We start from the raw sequence: 14369 nt of genomic DNA on the forward strand, positions 1-14369 counted from the left end.
GGAAGAAGGAGGAGATGGTGCTTAGGGAAGGGGGTTTGCAGATTGTGGGACACCGAGTGAGTGCTATTCTGAATAGGAAATGATTGGGTAAAATTGAGGTTATGTTGGTTGTTCTTTTTTGCACTGGCCGTCCGTAGTTCCCGAGCAAGCGGATTGGAGCACTTCCAACGCCACAGCACCGAATTCGTGAGAAAGAAAAGCTTGTTTGCTAACAAAGTGGTATCTATGAAATAGTGGCGTTGCGCTCACAGTTGAAAATTTACCGCTTTAGTCCAGCCATCTGGCAGTCGAGATGGTTGCGTTCTAGCCAAGATCAGTCCCCAGATACCCAACCTGTACAAATCCAGGCCCAGCCGTGGAAACCATCATATAATTCCGTCTTTTCACCTTGATGATGAGGAATCGGCCATTCGAGATCATCTCTTTCCCCACAGCCCCTGCTGCGTCTCACGAATTCTACGCTCCTGCTCTCTAATCATTTCCTCCGTTTGCCCGTGGCCGTTTCCCCTACTGTCAATCTCCATTGGGTCCTCATCAGCCGGCTGCGGCACGTCGAAGGGCGGAGCGCCGCGTCTCGGTTCGCCGGACTTTATGCCGTCCATCATGCCCGCCGCACCGCCACCTGCTCTCAACTGGTTAATAGCACGAATCGTATCAATGGCAGCATGGAGGGTACGTCTGGCATTGAAGTTCTTCTTGACAGTAGGCAGCAGATCCTGCTCGCCTTCTGCGGACGTCTTGCCTAGGTCGGCGATCCATGGATGAGAGAGGGCTTCGTGGGCGGTCATGCGCGCAGCGGGATCGACGGTGAGACAGCGGCGGATAAACTCGCGCGCATTGAGGGAGACACCGCGCCAGTATTCGAGGGGAGTGAAGGAGTAGTCGGCGACGAGGATGGCTTGCATTTCTTCGAGGTTGGAGTCGCGATCAAACGGGGTATAGCCGCAGAGCAGGAAGTAAGTTATCACGCCAATCGCCCAGATGTCACTGTAGAAGGTCAGCGCTGCCCAGAGCGTGTAGTGTCTCATATCTTACACAGGCTTTCCGTGTCCCGTCTTCCTGAAGATCTCCGGCGCCATGTAGCCAGGAGTGCCGCAGGTGGTAGTCAGCACGTGGAACTGCTCTTCGTCCATGATGCGCGACAGTCCAAAGTCAGCAATCAAAAGATCCGCATTGTCTTCTGGCGTCCGGAAAAGTAAATTCTCGGGTTTTAGATCGCGATGTACGATGCCATGGTCGTGTAGGTATGCGACAGCCGAGAGAGTGGCGCGAATGAGGTCGGCAGCGTCAGACTCGTAGTAATTGCCCTTACGGCAGATGCGGTCGAAGAGCTCGCCTCCAAGAGCGAGATCGGTAACGAGGTATACTGGGTGGATATCAGCGCTGCTGCTCAAATACAAGAGCCGAGCGGCGTACGGTTGTTCATCGTCTCAAAATAGTCCACCAGCGTCAGGATGTTCCTGTGACCCATGGAGACCCTCTTCAAAACGGCGATTTCGTTCCTGACCTGCCCAAGCATTAGGTCCGAATATTACGGCGTATCCGGGGCCAGGGCTCACCATGTGTTCGCGTCCGGCCATCAGCCTCTTGTTGATGACCTTCGCCGCGTAGTATCGTCCTGTGTCAATGTGCACGCACTCTTTGACAACCGAGTAACTGCCTGCGCCGAGCGTCTTCCCCGTCTTGTATCGGCATGGCTGTACTTGTGCCTGAGTTTGGGGCGTATGCGATCCGGACCCGCCGTTCGAGGCCATCTTGTATGTTCGAAGTAGGAGGAATGCGCGGAGGGAAGAGGTCAAGAGATAGCGTCTCTGCGGGCTACCGGAGGGGTATGAAAGGGCGTAAGGAAGACGTCGAAGGCTGCAACTAAGCCTGGTGTCTCAGCCCAGCTCGAGAGGCGGAGCGCGGCCGATTCGAGGTATGGAGAGTTCGTGAGTCGGCGTTGGAGGTGTACCGTAGACGTCCCTACACGGGAGGAAGGATCTCCAAGTCGCACAGGCGGAATCTAGGCCCCCTGGAGGCGTTGGAGATCTCCTGTCAGCTTGTCGCCGTGTCCGTAAGAGTGCCCCTCACCCCGCGCCGAGGCTGTAATGGGTCAATTCCACGATAATGATAGATTCTGAAGCGTGCGCTGCTCGCAGCGAAGACGGTGAACAAAGAAGCGTGTAGCGTGCGAAGGATGGAGCGACAGCTGAAACGAAACTCGGTCTGGGGCGCCGTCACTTGTCAGAGGTGGTGGGGTGCTGCGCGCGCCGGTGAAAGACCCCTGCTCGCTGTCTCACCAATCAAGGGTCATCCCGTCTTGGCGTAAGAACGGCGGGGCAGGCGCGATCCACATCCCTGGATACGATCACCACTGAGGCCGTCTGAAGATGGAGCTGACGACGTCTGCAATGCGCCCATCATCAGCATCGTTCTCCTCCCGGGGTTATCTTCGTGCATGCCCGTCACTCTGGCTGAGAGACTTCGGCCCCTAATGAACACTAGCACTCGTTGGCCTCCTTTAGCTCAACCATTACCGCGACTACTCGCTAGCCATCCACTGGTCAAGCACGAAGAGGCGTGAGTAAAGTTTAACGTTCGATAACGGGCAATACCATATTACCCGCCAGCTGGATATCATCTTGAACGGGGCAGAGCTTAATTCAGCGTGCTACCTCATCTACACCGCAGCTAACTTTGGCAGAGGTCGTTCGTCTCTATCAATCCATTGCTCTATGTCATTTTCTATGCTTACATCGCGTTCAATCATCCCCAGAGTTTCAAAGACCAGAGGAAGCGATTAAGGGAGGAAAAGGAGGTTGAAGGCCTTCGGGCCCTCTCACGACTTGATAAGCAAGCTGTGGCCCTCCATATCTTCCGGCTGCGACAGACCCATAGCTTCGAGGATGGTGGGTGCAACGTCGCCGAGAACACCGTCGTGCTTCTTCAGACTCCAGCCTTCTGGAGCGTTCGCCATCACGAAGGGCACCTTGTTCGTCGTGTGTGACGTCTTGGGCTTGCCCTCTTCATTGAGCATCTCTTCCGCGTTGCTACATCGTTGCGTCAGCGCCCGTTTCACCGTCTGGAGTGCTTCGCCCGGGGCAATACTAAAAGCGACTTACCCGTGATCTGCAGTGACAAATAGCACGTATCCGCTCTCTTTGCATTGATCGTAGACCTTCTTTATGGCCTTATCCGTCTCTGTGCAGCCTTCGATAGCGGCTTCGTACACGCCAGTGTGACCGACCATGTCTGGCGGAGCGAAGTTGTTCATGACGAATTCGAAGTTGCCCTCCTTGATCCTCTCGCACATCTTGTCTGCTACCGCCATGGCACTCATCTTGGGCTCCTTGTCATAAGTAGCCACTTTTGGCGACGGGATCATGTCGCGCTCTTCCATGTCAAACTGCTTCTCGATGCCCCCGTTGAAGAAGAAAGTAACGTGCGCGTACTTTTCCGTCTCGGCGACGTGGCACTGCTTGCAGCCCTGCTTCGCCAGCCACTCGGCGAGGACATCGTTCATCTTCTGTGGAGGGAAAGCAATGGGGAAGGTATACTTCACATTGTAGCGTGTCATGGTAGTCAGATGGATGTCCTTGGGGTACGGGAAGTCGGGTTTCGGAGAGCGATCGAAGTCGCCCAGAAGCTGCGTGACCTCGCGGACACGGTCAGAGCGATAGTTGAAGAAGAACAAGGTGTCGCCGTCTGCGTGCATCAGCCTGGACATCTAGGTGCTCAGGGATTCAATCACTGACCTTGGACTCTTCGCTCCTTTCCTCCAACAATGATGGGCTTTAGGAACTCGTCTGTCTCTCCCTTCTCGTACCTCTCCTTGATGGTGGCCACCGGATCATCGCTGTCCTCGCCCTCTCCCAGAACCAGGCCCTTCATGCCGACTTCGACTCTGTCCCACCTCTTATCGCGGTCCATGATGTAGTAGCGCCCGACAACAGTCGCAATCTCTCCGACTCCAACCTCCTTCGCAGCCTTGAGCAGGTCCTCCATGTATCTTGCGCCGGACTTGGGATCGGTATCACGGCCGTCGCCGAAGAAGTGGATGTAGACCTTAGGAACGCCAATGTCCTTGGCGACTTTGAGGAGGGCAATGAGGTGGTTGATGTGCGAGTGGACGCCGCCGTCCGAAACCAGACCCAGAAGGTGGAGCCTGCCATTGCCGTTCTTGGCGCGGTTGAAGGAGTCCTGGATCGCCTTGGTGTCCTTGAAGGTGTCCTTCTTGATGGTCAGGTCGATTTTGACCACGTCTTGCCAGACGACTCTGCCTGCGCCAATGTTCAAGTGGCCGACCTCGCTGTTGCCCATCAGGCCCTCCGGAAGGCCGACAGCGAGGGACGACGCCTCGAGCTCGGTGTATCCCTGCGCGGTCGTCGAGCCCTCCTTCGCAAACTCATCCATACACGGCGTATCGGCGGCGAGGATGGCATCGCCCTCCTTGGGCGAGTTCTCGCCTGGGATGCCCCATCCGTCTATCACGATGAGGCACGTCTTTTTGTCGATGCTCACCATTGTGCAGACCCAATGGCAGAAATAAGGTGGAGAATTGGATAGAGAGGGCAGGGAAAGGAGGAAAAGTCGGAGGAGCGAAGCGTCAGCCTGGAGGACCCCGGGGCGTGAACTGTTGGAGGGGCAGCTTGGGTTGTTGGCGGGGCCCGGGTTCAGCAAAAATAAAACCTTCAGACGTCACCCTTTCTCACCACCCACTCGCAACCCGCGGCCGACAGATAACGCCCCAAAAGAACATCCGACCCCATCTCGTGATCCAATTGACCGCAAAAACCCCAAACCCGCACGACCGCAGCCCCGGCTTGTTACAGCGCGACTAAAACGCACTCGGCTGCGCCTGCCCTCGATCGGAGCGCGTCGGAGAAGAAAGGCGTGGCATCCCGCGCTGAGCTCAACACCAGCCCAGCTATATAAGCCCTCTGAAAACCGCGCACCATGTCCCGCGCCGCGACACCCCACGCGCCAGTCTCCGCGAGAGCCTCAATGCCGCCCGCAGGCTCCGTCGAGCCCAGTCTGCCTCCGCAGCCGACGACCCCCAGCCTCCCTCCGCCGTCCACGTTCGACATCCTCCCCGACCTCCACGGGCTCCTCAGCCGCCTCCTCCTCAGCCCCTCTGCCCCGGCGCCGGCTCCAACGCTGACTCCAGGCCAGCCGCCCGCCGATGGCCCGCTCGACATCCAGCAAGTCGGGACCGCAGCTACCGAAATCAAGCTGAAGCTACAGAACGCGCGAAAGGCCGTCATGGCGCTGCCGGATATCGATCGGACGTGCGAGGACCAGCAGGAGGAGATAGACGACCTAGAGATGAGGATCGCGAGGCTGAAGGCTTCTCTGCAACAATTGGGGCAGCCACCCAAGGAGGCGGAAGACGGCGACCAGAGTATGACGGGGTGAGACGTGGTACAGGCCGTCATTGATCACCTTTAGGCCCTGTCTCGGATTGCATGCAGGCATTGTATATGTCTTTGGGCAAATGAGTGCCAGCGTAAGGCATAGCGCGTTCACTCGTTAAACAAAAGCTAATAGAAATGCCAGGCGGCGCGAAATGATCCGACGCAACACATGCCTTCCCTCCAGGCCACGCCTCGGAGAACATCGAAGCCTCCAGGTATCGAATCTTACGGCCCAGGGCTGAAGGCTCAAGGATGAGTCATGGCCCAGCAAGCTTAGCTAGACTCAGATGACTTCGCAACAATGCTCCGAGGCAACGCAGAACTTGGACCCGTCGTCTTCAAGGCAAACACCGTAAGCAGGTTTGAGATAGAAAACCAAAACACAGGGCCTAGAGGGCCCATTAATATAGAATATCATATCAGCCGCCCGATCTCTTATTGTCCATTCTTCTCCAGTCTTACGCTGATACGACTTCTACTTCGCTTCCCTCATTATCAGTACTTCCGCTCTAATATCCCATCAACCTTTAATTATGTCATTTCCGCAATATCTTCTTTCCTATGCTGTCAATGGTGATAATAAGTCTGCAGAACCGATTAACTTCTACGCTGCCTCCTGCAACCGCATGGACTGGACAACAGCACCTACGCCACACTATACACTCCCCAGCATTGTGTGCTTATACATGCAGTGCACAACACTCTATCGGGCCCTTCCCGATGGTCGATCCACCGACGTTATGCTACTTTTGCGCACAATTTCGGTGCTCCTCCAAACAGATCGACCGTGGCGCGCCATCCATCTCTCACGTGAAAGGAGAGCTTCCAAGGGACTATGCACATTGCGTTGATAAGAAAAGTCATTCTACTTCGCTGCTTTCGAATATATCGGGGGATATCAGGCTTCATTCACAGCTAGCCAGCGGCGTCGAGTATAAATAAACTGCTCCTCTTGCCAGCCAAGAGTGACCCCCTCCACAACCGCAACATAGCTCAAGGATGTCTCCACAACAACCCCCGCTATGTCGTTTCTCTGACTTGGCTCCGGATACCCGCCCGTCCCCAGGCAATACCGCCACTAAGATTGAGTTTTTCCACGCGCTGCGCTCTGGTGCTTATCGGGTTGAGCTACACAAGCAGCGGAAGATCTTTCCGCTCATGGGAATACGATATCAAAGTCGAGCTCTACGAGACGTTGACTCGGCCAGCGTGTGCCAGACCCTTTCATTCAACATTCGACTTGCGTTATTCTGCGCTTCTCATACGTGAACTTCTGGAGCACCGGCGGTACAGCGAATAGCTGTGTATCGCAGAGGCTCTGACCCCGGCGGAGCGTTCGATCTCTGTTAGTGACTTCCTCAAAGCGCACGATACTTTGGTCAAGGATCAGCTGAAACTACGCAAGGACGCAGACACATGCCCTCGAGATGCTGACGCACTCGTTCAAGCTGAAGCGCAGATCAAGTACTGCCGTTCCTTACTCAATCGGCACGGCAATTACTATGCTTGGGACGATGATCTGTGCAAGAAGCTGTAAGTCGAAGCAGTCTTCTGCCAAGACCTTACTCAAGTCATGGGGCTCTTGAGGTGGGACACAGTGCGGATTCTAATCGAGTACGATGCTCTGCTACCAAGCATCAACGAAGCTGTTGATTACGTGAACGTCGGACCAGATCACGACCTCGTGACGCTCGGCCATCCGATCCTGCAACCGCATCTCGAAACCCTTCAAGCTGCGTTACGCGAAGCTCAGCTTGCCAACGTAGATCGAGACCACCGCATGCGTTGCGCTATCTGCCTTGACGGCTACGATATCGAGGACCATCTACCATTCCAGCTGTCCGCATGCAACCACCTGATCGGCCAGGGCTGCATAGCCTCTTGGCTCAACTCGACCCACGAGCAAGCCACCACCTGCCCGCACTGCCGCGCCGTCCTATGTGCACGTCGCCCGCGCCGCCCAGCAGGGCAAACAGAGGCCCAAACGCGCCGCATGGACGAGCTGGATGCTCGCCATCAGCGTGTGCAGCGTGGGTTTGGCGCGCTCTTCCACTTGACTGAGGAGACCCAGGGCCGACATGAAAAGCGGAACCTGGTAGAGGTGATTACGTGTTTTTTCAAGAGGTTGAGGGAGGGGAGATGAGGGTTTGCTGCTGTGTGGGACGAGGAGTAGGGTTGTTGGGGGTTTGAGAGGGTGGTCACGGATGAGGATGGGAGGGTTTTGTATGATTAGGAGGAGGAGCAGTGAAGATGGATATGCATGTCTTAGCTGCATTTAGAATTAGAATTCTTTAACTTCGGATACCGGTGCTATTCCTCACTTTATTGAACTCGCGTTTTAATATCGTCGGGTACTGAGGCTGTGCTATGCTACTCGGTTCCGCGGACCCTGGAGAGCTTCAGAGGACTATCTCCTCGTCGCCGCCACGGTCAAAAATTACTTGCTATACTACGGGAGCCTTGTCTCCGCGTAGGTAGCGATTGCTCGTAAGTAAACATATGGTCCCCTCTTACTTGCATATATAAACTCATGTAAGAGTATAACATCACTTTATAAGCAAGTGTGCCTTGGGAGGAGAGCTAGAGGTGAGGAAATATGCACGGATGGCGTGGTCTTCTCTTGACTTTGAAGGCGTTCAGGCTTGGGTTTTTGACGTTTGGGGTAGGGGGAGATGAGCGTGTATGGTGAGGAGTGGCGTGATGCGGAGTGCGTAGGTGCTGTTTGAGGGGCGTGATAGAGGGTAAGGGACGGTCGCTATGCGAGTGAGATGGTGCGGGTGTACAAGGTATTCTCGCAGCTAATAGAACAATATCGGGCAGGTGGCAAGTATTAAGGCATGAGTTGATTGATTGAGACTGGAGAAAATAACTATATAGATATAAGATCACGTGAACCAGTAGCCATATCCAGCAACAAACAGCATAAACCAAGTTCGAGAGTTTGAATCACTTCCGGATGGAGTATACGCACATGAACGCGGTCACGCGCGTTTGGTGGCAAATATTTAAAAGACGAGGTGAAGTGGGGTGTTGGCGTCAAGTCCAATTCACCTCGAGTTGACTTAGCGCTTTCCGGCGGTTAGGCAGACACATATCTATTACCCAATACCAGGCACACAACAACACGCCAACAATCCGTGCGGTCGCCTTGATCATAGAAGTCTATATACTGACGCACCTTTTCTCAGAATTCATAACGTTTGGCGACTCGGATCAAGACCGTTCTCGCAATATCTACTACACGCAACTGCAACCAGGCATTCCGCAGAGCAAAATCGGAAGAGAGGGTTTGAGAGTTTGAACGCTGAGACTGGTAAGCGTTTGTCCAAAGTGTAAATAATGGCGTGCGGAGTGAACGACTTAGGAGGTTCAGAGACCCACAGTCCACAAAAAATCTTCCCGCCACTTCTCCACCACTGGCCCCTCTTCCCCTCCACACCACGCACCAAACTGAGCTAACACCGATACAAGATGGCAGAGCCGCGTGCCTCCCCCGAGGACTCTCTCACGCGCTTACATCCAGAACCCCCCTCCCTCGCAGAAGCGCAAACCGCCATCCCCACCGGCATCGTCCAACAAGCGGTCCTCAATTTCGAAAACCGAATAGCCTCCCACTCGCCCAGCGACGACATAACCCTGATCGAGCGCTCTCTAACCAACGTCGACAATCTGATCCGCACCGGCGACACATATGCCGGCCACCTGCGGCTAGCAGAGGCGCTGTCCCTGTCCCACCTCACCACAGGCCTCATCAACTTCCTCCGCGACCACGACAACATGTATCGCTGCGCGGTGCGCAGCCGGCATGCAGCAAACATCGCGTCGCCGGACATGGATCTGCTGACACGCGTCGACAGGCGACTGGTCAACCTGCGCAACGTCTACTCGCTGAACATCATCACCGAGACGCGGTCGCCGCACGCCTGGCAGCGCATGCGCGCGCAAGGCCAGTTCGAGCGCGAGATCCGCGAGCTCGGCGCGGCCCTGCAGGACGAAACGATCCGCATCCTGCTGCGCATGGACACGCTGTTGCCGCACCTCGCGGAGCCCGTGGAGATGGAGAACATCGGGCCGGACCACGACATCGACGACTTCGGCCGCGAGATCCAGCTCTCGGCTGCGGATGCGAAGCTGCAGGAGGGAAATGCACTGGGCCAGGAGGTGGACGAACACGATCACACGCGCCGCTGCTGCATCTGCCTCGAGGCGTACCACGGGCCCGAGCATCCGGCGTTCTTCCTTACGCGCTGCGGTCACATCGTCGGCAAGCCGTGCATGGCGAACTGGCTGAACAGCACGGCGAGGAATGCTAACCTGTGTCCTCACTGCCGGACGCCGCAGTGTGCGCGACGCCCGCGTCGGCCCGTACGGCGTTCGCTCGCAGAGAGGGAAGAGCAGGGCGAGCTGGAACTGCGGTTGCGCCGCTCGGGCGACCTGATGCGCAGCGTGAGTGAGATACATGGGTGCTTGTATGGGCGGGAGGCGGTGCGGGACTGGTTCGACGACGCGATGAGGGCGCTCAATGAGCGGTTCTTCTTCGAGGGCGTGGGGTTCGTCTTTGTGGCTGATGAGTCGACGGAGGTGGGCTGGCGGCTGAGGAGGGCGGACTGGGGGGCGGCTGCGATGTTGGATTAGAGTTTGAGTAGGGAAAAGAGGGCTTGGAGGCCTTAGAGTGGTGGTGTTATATGGGGGTTAGAGGGGTGAATGTAAAAGTATCGGTATGCGGAAGAGCCAGCCGGAAGACTTTCCGGTGGTTATCCTTCGCGACGGAGTTGCAGGATGAATGTTGCGGCATTGGTCTATTGGGTAGAGGTTCAGCATAAAGAATTTCTGAATACACTGGTACAAGTAGAAGGTAGTCTGTTCAGAATTATCCACTGAAGGCCTCCAGGAAGGCGAATGTACAGCTAGATGTGAGTTTGGGAGGTTAGGCCAGAGGTCGAAAGGTTGGGCGTAACTGGTCTTGGGAAATGCTCGTCTGGAGGCCCTCAGCACCACAGAAAATAACATCAATAGTATAGGAGAACCCTACCTCTCTCTTGCATTAGGGTTATAGGAAAAATCGTGTGTGTAAAGTGTGCTAAATGACCTCAGGCTGCCTTTTACATTTACGGCCGGCGCGGGAGAGTTTGCCATGCTGGAGGAGATAGGGTTGTATTCGTGGTAGATGAGACGACTGTTTGGTGGAGAATGCGGGTGGTAGACTGACTGAGTAGACCGATACTAGATTAGAGGTTGGATCCGACTCAGGAAGATGCCGGCCAGAAGGGCTTCGGGTTACGATCCGTGGTGGAGAGTTTCAAGGTAAATGCGGAGGCGCTAACTTGATGTTCTCCATGAACTTCGCTCTCGTGAAGCGATAGGTCTCCTACTAAAACCTATGTTAAAGCCCCCCAGGCTGACTGATGTGCAGTGGAATTCTCGTGCGCTCGTTTGCGCAATCTGAGATGATTGCGGGCGTAGGTTACATCTTTGCGCTAGATAATATAACTGATGTTGGGTAGACCGTGCCAAGGGCTGATCGGCTGAGAGGGACGACGCCAGACTGACATTTGAAATATTGGCGATCGAAGGCCTTCATGCCAGGCGATGGCGACCACATTGATGGGCAGAGGTTCCGTATGACGTGTGTTCGAGCAGAGCAGCGGATATGGAGACAGACGATATTCAAGACCTTCTGACTGCCTTCGGGATGGCGAAAGTGCAGATGCCTTCTTATGCCTTCCCAGGCTCCACACCCCGCTCAGGTGCGACATCTTGAATAGAGCTATCATCCAGTCTCCGGGGTATTAAGATGAGAATCCGCGATGCGCATTGAGAGCCTCGAGGGCTGATGCATAGGCCGGTGAGAGCCTTTGGGGTTGGTAACGAGGAGGCCGCTGATAGGTAGAGGACTGGTTAAACCGTGTTCGAGTAAGATAGTGAAAATGGGATAGATTTGTTATGCGGAACTCCCCGAAGGCCGTTAGGCTGGGTAATCCGCTGCTGAGTTTTTATTCCGAGACTAGAGGTGCACTTAGAGAATTTTGGAATCTTTAGTACGGGCATCCGGGACCTCGGGATGCGCCGTCTCCTGAAGCGTGGAGGTTCAGAGGAGGCCACTTAGCCTAGCTTAAGAGTGTAATCGACGAGAATGACCGTAATAGAAGAGTCGCCCTATTCGTCTTCAGGAGACTTGTAGCGCTTTACCGTTTCGCCTTTCGCGATACACGTCCGATCTCTTCAATAGCGCAAGACATGAGACTTTCGCAGAAGTAGGATTGTGGCGGTTGAGACGAGTGAGATCGGTTGGATTGAGGCCGTGAAAGGCGGACTGGCCAACGGGGAGGCGCTGGATTGGCGTTCTCGAGGTTCGATGTATAGGCCATTAGAGGTCTGATAATTATGCCTTCGTAGGAATTCCGTTTTCGGTATAGGGGCGAAACTTCCCGATTGCGCCGTCTCGTCGCGGTCCAGGTCCAGAGATTTCATGTGTGGCATAGTCGATGTTCGCTCCGGGGGCAACGGGATCCAGTCGCCCTGTTTAATGGGTGTCTCCTATCGTTTTCGTAGTTCCTGATGCATGTGCGATTCTCTTAGAGAGTCCGTACCTTGAAATTTGCACATCTCGATGTCTGTTGTTGAGGGACGTCCGCGCCAGCCCAACTTCTTATCTCAACATCCTAATCGCCGAACTCCGATTCGTTCGCTTCACGAATCCACTCAGGCTTCAAACCCCCTCTCTCTCTAATAGCGCACAACGCTCCAAAATTTGACGTTCCTGCCAGCTATTAACTGCAAGTTCTTGACTGCTTCCCCAGCACTATATATACTACTTAAAATTTAACTCACCCATCAATAACCAGCCATCCGCTTACAAGCGATCAATCTTCGATGGTCTAGTGGTCATGATTTCCGCTTGTCATCTCGCAAGAGCTACGAGCGCGGGAGACCGGGGTTCGATTCCCCGTCGGAGAGTCTACTTTTTTTTTTCTGCCATCTTTTTATCTAACGATGGATGACAGCCCTGCCGGCTTTCCCAGTCCGGCAAAATATTTCGAAGATGTGCTTCCCTCAGGCTTACAGCATTCAAGCTGGTATTAAATAACGGATCGGCTTGCGATAACTGATCCTGACGATCTTCAATCCCCCGAACGTCGTCGGATTAGTTATTTTATGCTTCATCAAACACTTGCAACAAATTAACGTCCGACATGTAAATTCCGAAGCCGAACTTAAATACACATGAATTGCGCTCTCATATCAGCGATCACGAAAGCTCGACGCATCTCCGTGCCACTTCATTCTCCTCCCCTTGACTCACATTCAAGCACAAGGCACCGAAATCTTCACATATCCTACCATGCATAATATTCTCAACATATCTTTCGCAATCTCCAGCCCTCCCCCTACTCTTTCCACGAAGTTTTTGCACCAAAATCCCGCGTCATCATGCACCCAGCATCCGTAATCTACATCAACGCCTACCCGGCACCGGCAAACTAAACCATCGCGCGCCACCTTCTCACTGTCCTGTCTCCCCTCTGCTCTAGGCCGCCGATACTGATTAATCGCCATCAGCTCATCGACCCGGTGGACCATCCAGAGTACCAGGTGCATCGCAGGGCTGAGCGGGACTGGACGTTGAGAACGTACATCAAGCCCGCGCGTATGAGAGGCCGTGTCGTGTCGTGATATTGACTGACTGCCAGGGCACGGACGACCTTGGGCGAAGCGTGGCGCAAGAGTTGCTGGCTGTTCATTCTTGTTGTTCTGGTCTACGGGATTGGGGGGAATAGAAGGAGAGTGGCTATGCCGGAACGGAGATGCAGCGGTACGACGGAGCTGACGGACCCGGAAGTACTGAGGGAGCTTCGGGAGAAGTGTACACTGCTCCGCTTTGGCGTGGGGAAGGAGATGCTGCTCGATGTCACGGGTATGGCGGCCGAGGTGGGTTGGGGAGTTTTTGAGCTGGGAGAACGGAGTGGTTCTGTGCTAAGGCCGCCATGTTGCGCTGGGCGTCGTCCCGTCGTGCGGTGCCGCGGCCGTCGCTTCAGTAGTTATCCGGATACTGCGAGAGTATTTTGGATTGCCGCTTGAGCTTCTTCTTGCTCCGCCGCCGCATCAGGACAAACACGTAGATAACCACCGTCAGCACCGCAGCAGCAACCTGCACGAGCCCGATGTACCAGGAGATGCTCTATCGACTCGTCAGCTCGCTCATTCATCCCCCAAATGGGCGGAAACTCACCTGCACGCTGCAAAACCGATCGAAATCCACCTCCTTCGCAAACTCCTTCTGAATCGCCCTCGCTGCCGCACTACACGTCCAGCCCCACAGATCATTACTCTTGCCATCCTTATCCTTCTCCGTGCGATACAAGCTCGCCGCAACGCTCCACACGACCAGGTTCCCCAGCATGACGACCCAGGTGAACGTCGTCGCGACCATGGCCGCCTTGTTCGCGGTCTCGATGCCGAACTTGTAGCTGAACAGGATGACGAAGTTGAGCAGCAGCGAGACGCCCGCGATCAGGAAGTACATCCACGTGGGCCAGACCTTGGAGTCCTTGGCCCAGGCGGTGCGGCGCGTCGTGCTGCCGTCGGGGCCCGCGACGTCGTGGTAGGTGTTCTGCGTGGTGAGGAATTTGTGCAGCGTTAAAGTGATGGGGATGAAGACTGCGATGGAGATTAGGAAGGCGAGGACGCGGGATATGACGCGTAGGCGGCGGATTCGCGCTTTGAGGGCCTGGGGTGCGTTAGTGTTGCGTCGATGACGGTCTGGGAGAGTGGGGCTTACTGCGTCTTCCTCGTGGGCTCGCTTTATTTCGTCGAAGTCTACGAGGCCTTGCCTGCTCTGGTGGTGCGGTCTGCCATCCATATCGGTGACCAGATGAAGCGGCTTCAAAGGCGACGAATGCCCCGAGGAGCGTCCAGGAGACATGCCCGGCGACGACAATGGCGGGGAAAGAAGAAGATGTTGCTGCTGTTGCT

General features: G+C 55.1%; 6 protein-coding genes and 1 non-coding gene across 7 annotated transcripts; 4 read left to right on the forward strand and 3 right to left on the reverse strand.

Annotated features, from left to right (window-relative positions):
• Nucleotides 1-87: 87 nt before the first annotated feature.
• On the reverse strand, nucleotides 88-2238 carry BU26DRAFT_452665 (calcium/calmodulin dependent protein kinase-like protein). The gene is made up of 4 exons (XM_033824805.1): nucleotides 1560-2238; nucleotides 1417-1507; nucleotides 1036-1366; nucleotides 88-987 (listed from the first exon to the last, which is right to left on the reverse strand). Exons 1-4 carry the CDS (start codon nucleotides 1752-1754, stop codon nucleotides 417-419), a joined length of 1188 nt encoding a protein of 395 aa, XP_033687410.1. The 5' UTR covers nucleotides 1755-2238; the 3' UTR covers nucleotides 88-416.
• Nucleotides 2239-2537: 299 nt separating this feature from the next.
• Nucleotides 2538-4740, reverse strand: BU26DRAFT_517041 (uncharacterized protein). Its single transcript, XM_033828472.1, has 3 exons — nucleotides 3738-4740; nucleotides 3105-3687; nucleotides 2538-3032 (listed from the first exon to the last, which is right to left on the reverse strand). The coding sequence occupies exons 1-3, from the start codon at nucleotides 4504-4506 to the stop codon at nucleotides 2822-2824; spliced, it is 1563 nt and encodes a 520-aa protein (XP_033687411.1). The 5' UTR covers nucleotides 4507-4740; the 3' UTR covers nucleotides 2538-2821.
• A 246-nt stretch (nucleotides 4741-4986) lies between these two features.
• BU26DRAFT_502882 (uncharacterized protein) lies at nucleotides 4987-5397 on the forward strand (the record flags this gene model as incomplete). The annotated part of the gene is made up of 1 exon (XM_033826667.1): nucleotides 4987-5397. The coding sequence occupies one exon, from the start codon at nucleotides 4987-4989 to the stop codon at nucleotides 5395-5397; it is 411 nt and encodes a 136-aa protein (XP_033687412.1).
• Nucleotides 5398-6969: 1572 nt separating this feature from the next.
• BU26DRAFT_562152 (uncharacterized protein) lies at nucleotides 6970-7539 on the forward strand (the record flags this gene model as incomplete). The annotated part of the gene is made up of 1 exon (XM_033832997.1): nucleotides 6970-7539. One exon carries the CDS (start codon nucleotides 6970-6972, stop codon nucleotides 7537-7539), a length of 570 nt encoding a protein of 189 aa, XP_033687413.1.
• Nucleotides 7540-8420: 881 nt separating this feature from the next.
• On the forward strand, nucleotides 8421-10376 carry BU26DRAFT_256612 (uncharacterized protein). Its single transcript, XM_033821210.1, has 2 exons — nucleotides 8421-8709; nucleotides 8868-10376. Exon 2 carries the CDS (start codon nucleotides 8868-8870, stop codon nucleotides 10029-10031), a length of 1164 nt encoding a protein of 387 aa, XP_033687414.1. The 5' UTR covers nucleotides 8421-8709; the 3' UTR covers nucleotides 10032-10376.
• A 1887-nt stretch (nucleotides 10377-12263) lies between these two features.
• On the forward strand, nucleotides 12264-12353 carry BU26DRAFT_t20. The gene has a single exon. It is a non-coding gene; the product is annotated as a tRNA-Asp (tRNA).
• A 1075-nt stretch (nucleotides 12354-13428) lies between these two features.
• BU26DRAFT_422632 (uncharacterized protein) lies at nucleotides 13429-14319 on the reverse strand (the record flags this gene model as incomplete). The annotated part of the gene is made up of 3 exons (XM_033823472.1): nucleotides 13429-13575; nucleotides 13627-14124; nucleotides 14176-14319. 3 exons carry the CDS (start codon nucleotides 14317-14319, stop codon nucleotides 13429-13431), a joined length of 789 nt encoding a protein of 262 aa, XP_033687415.1.
• Nucleotides 14320-14369: the final 50 nt, after the last annotated feature.

Source organism: Trematosphaeria pertusa (assembly GCF_010094035.1).
Source record: "Trematosphaeria pertusa strain CBS 122368 unplaced genomic scaffold BU26scaffold_4, whole genome shotgun sequence".
NCBI classification, from domain to species: Eukaryota; Fungi; Ascomycota; class Dothideomycetes; order Pleosporales; family Trematosphaeriaceae; genus Trematosphaeria; species Trematosphaeria pertusa.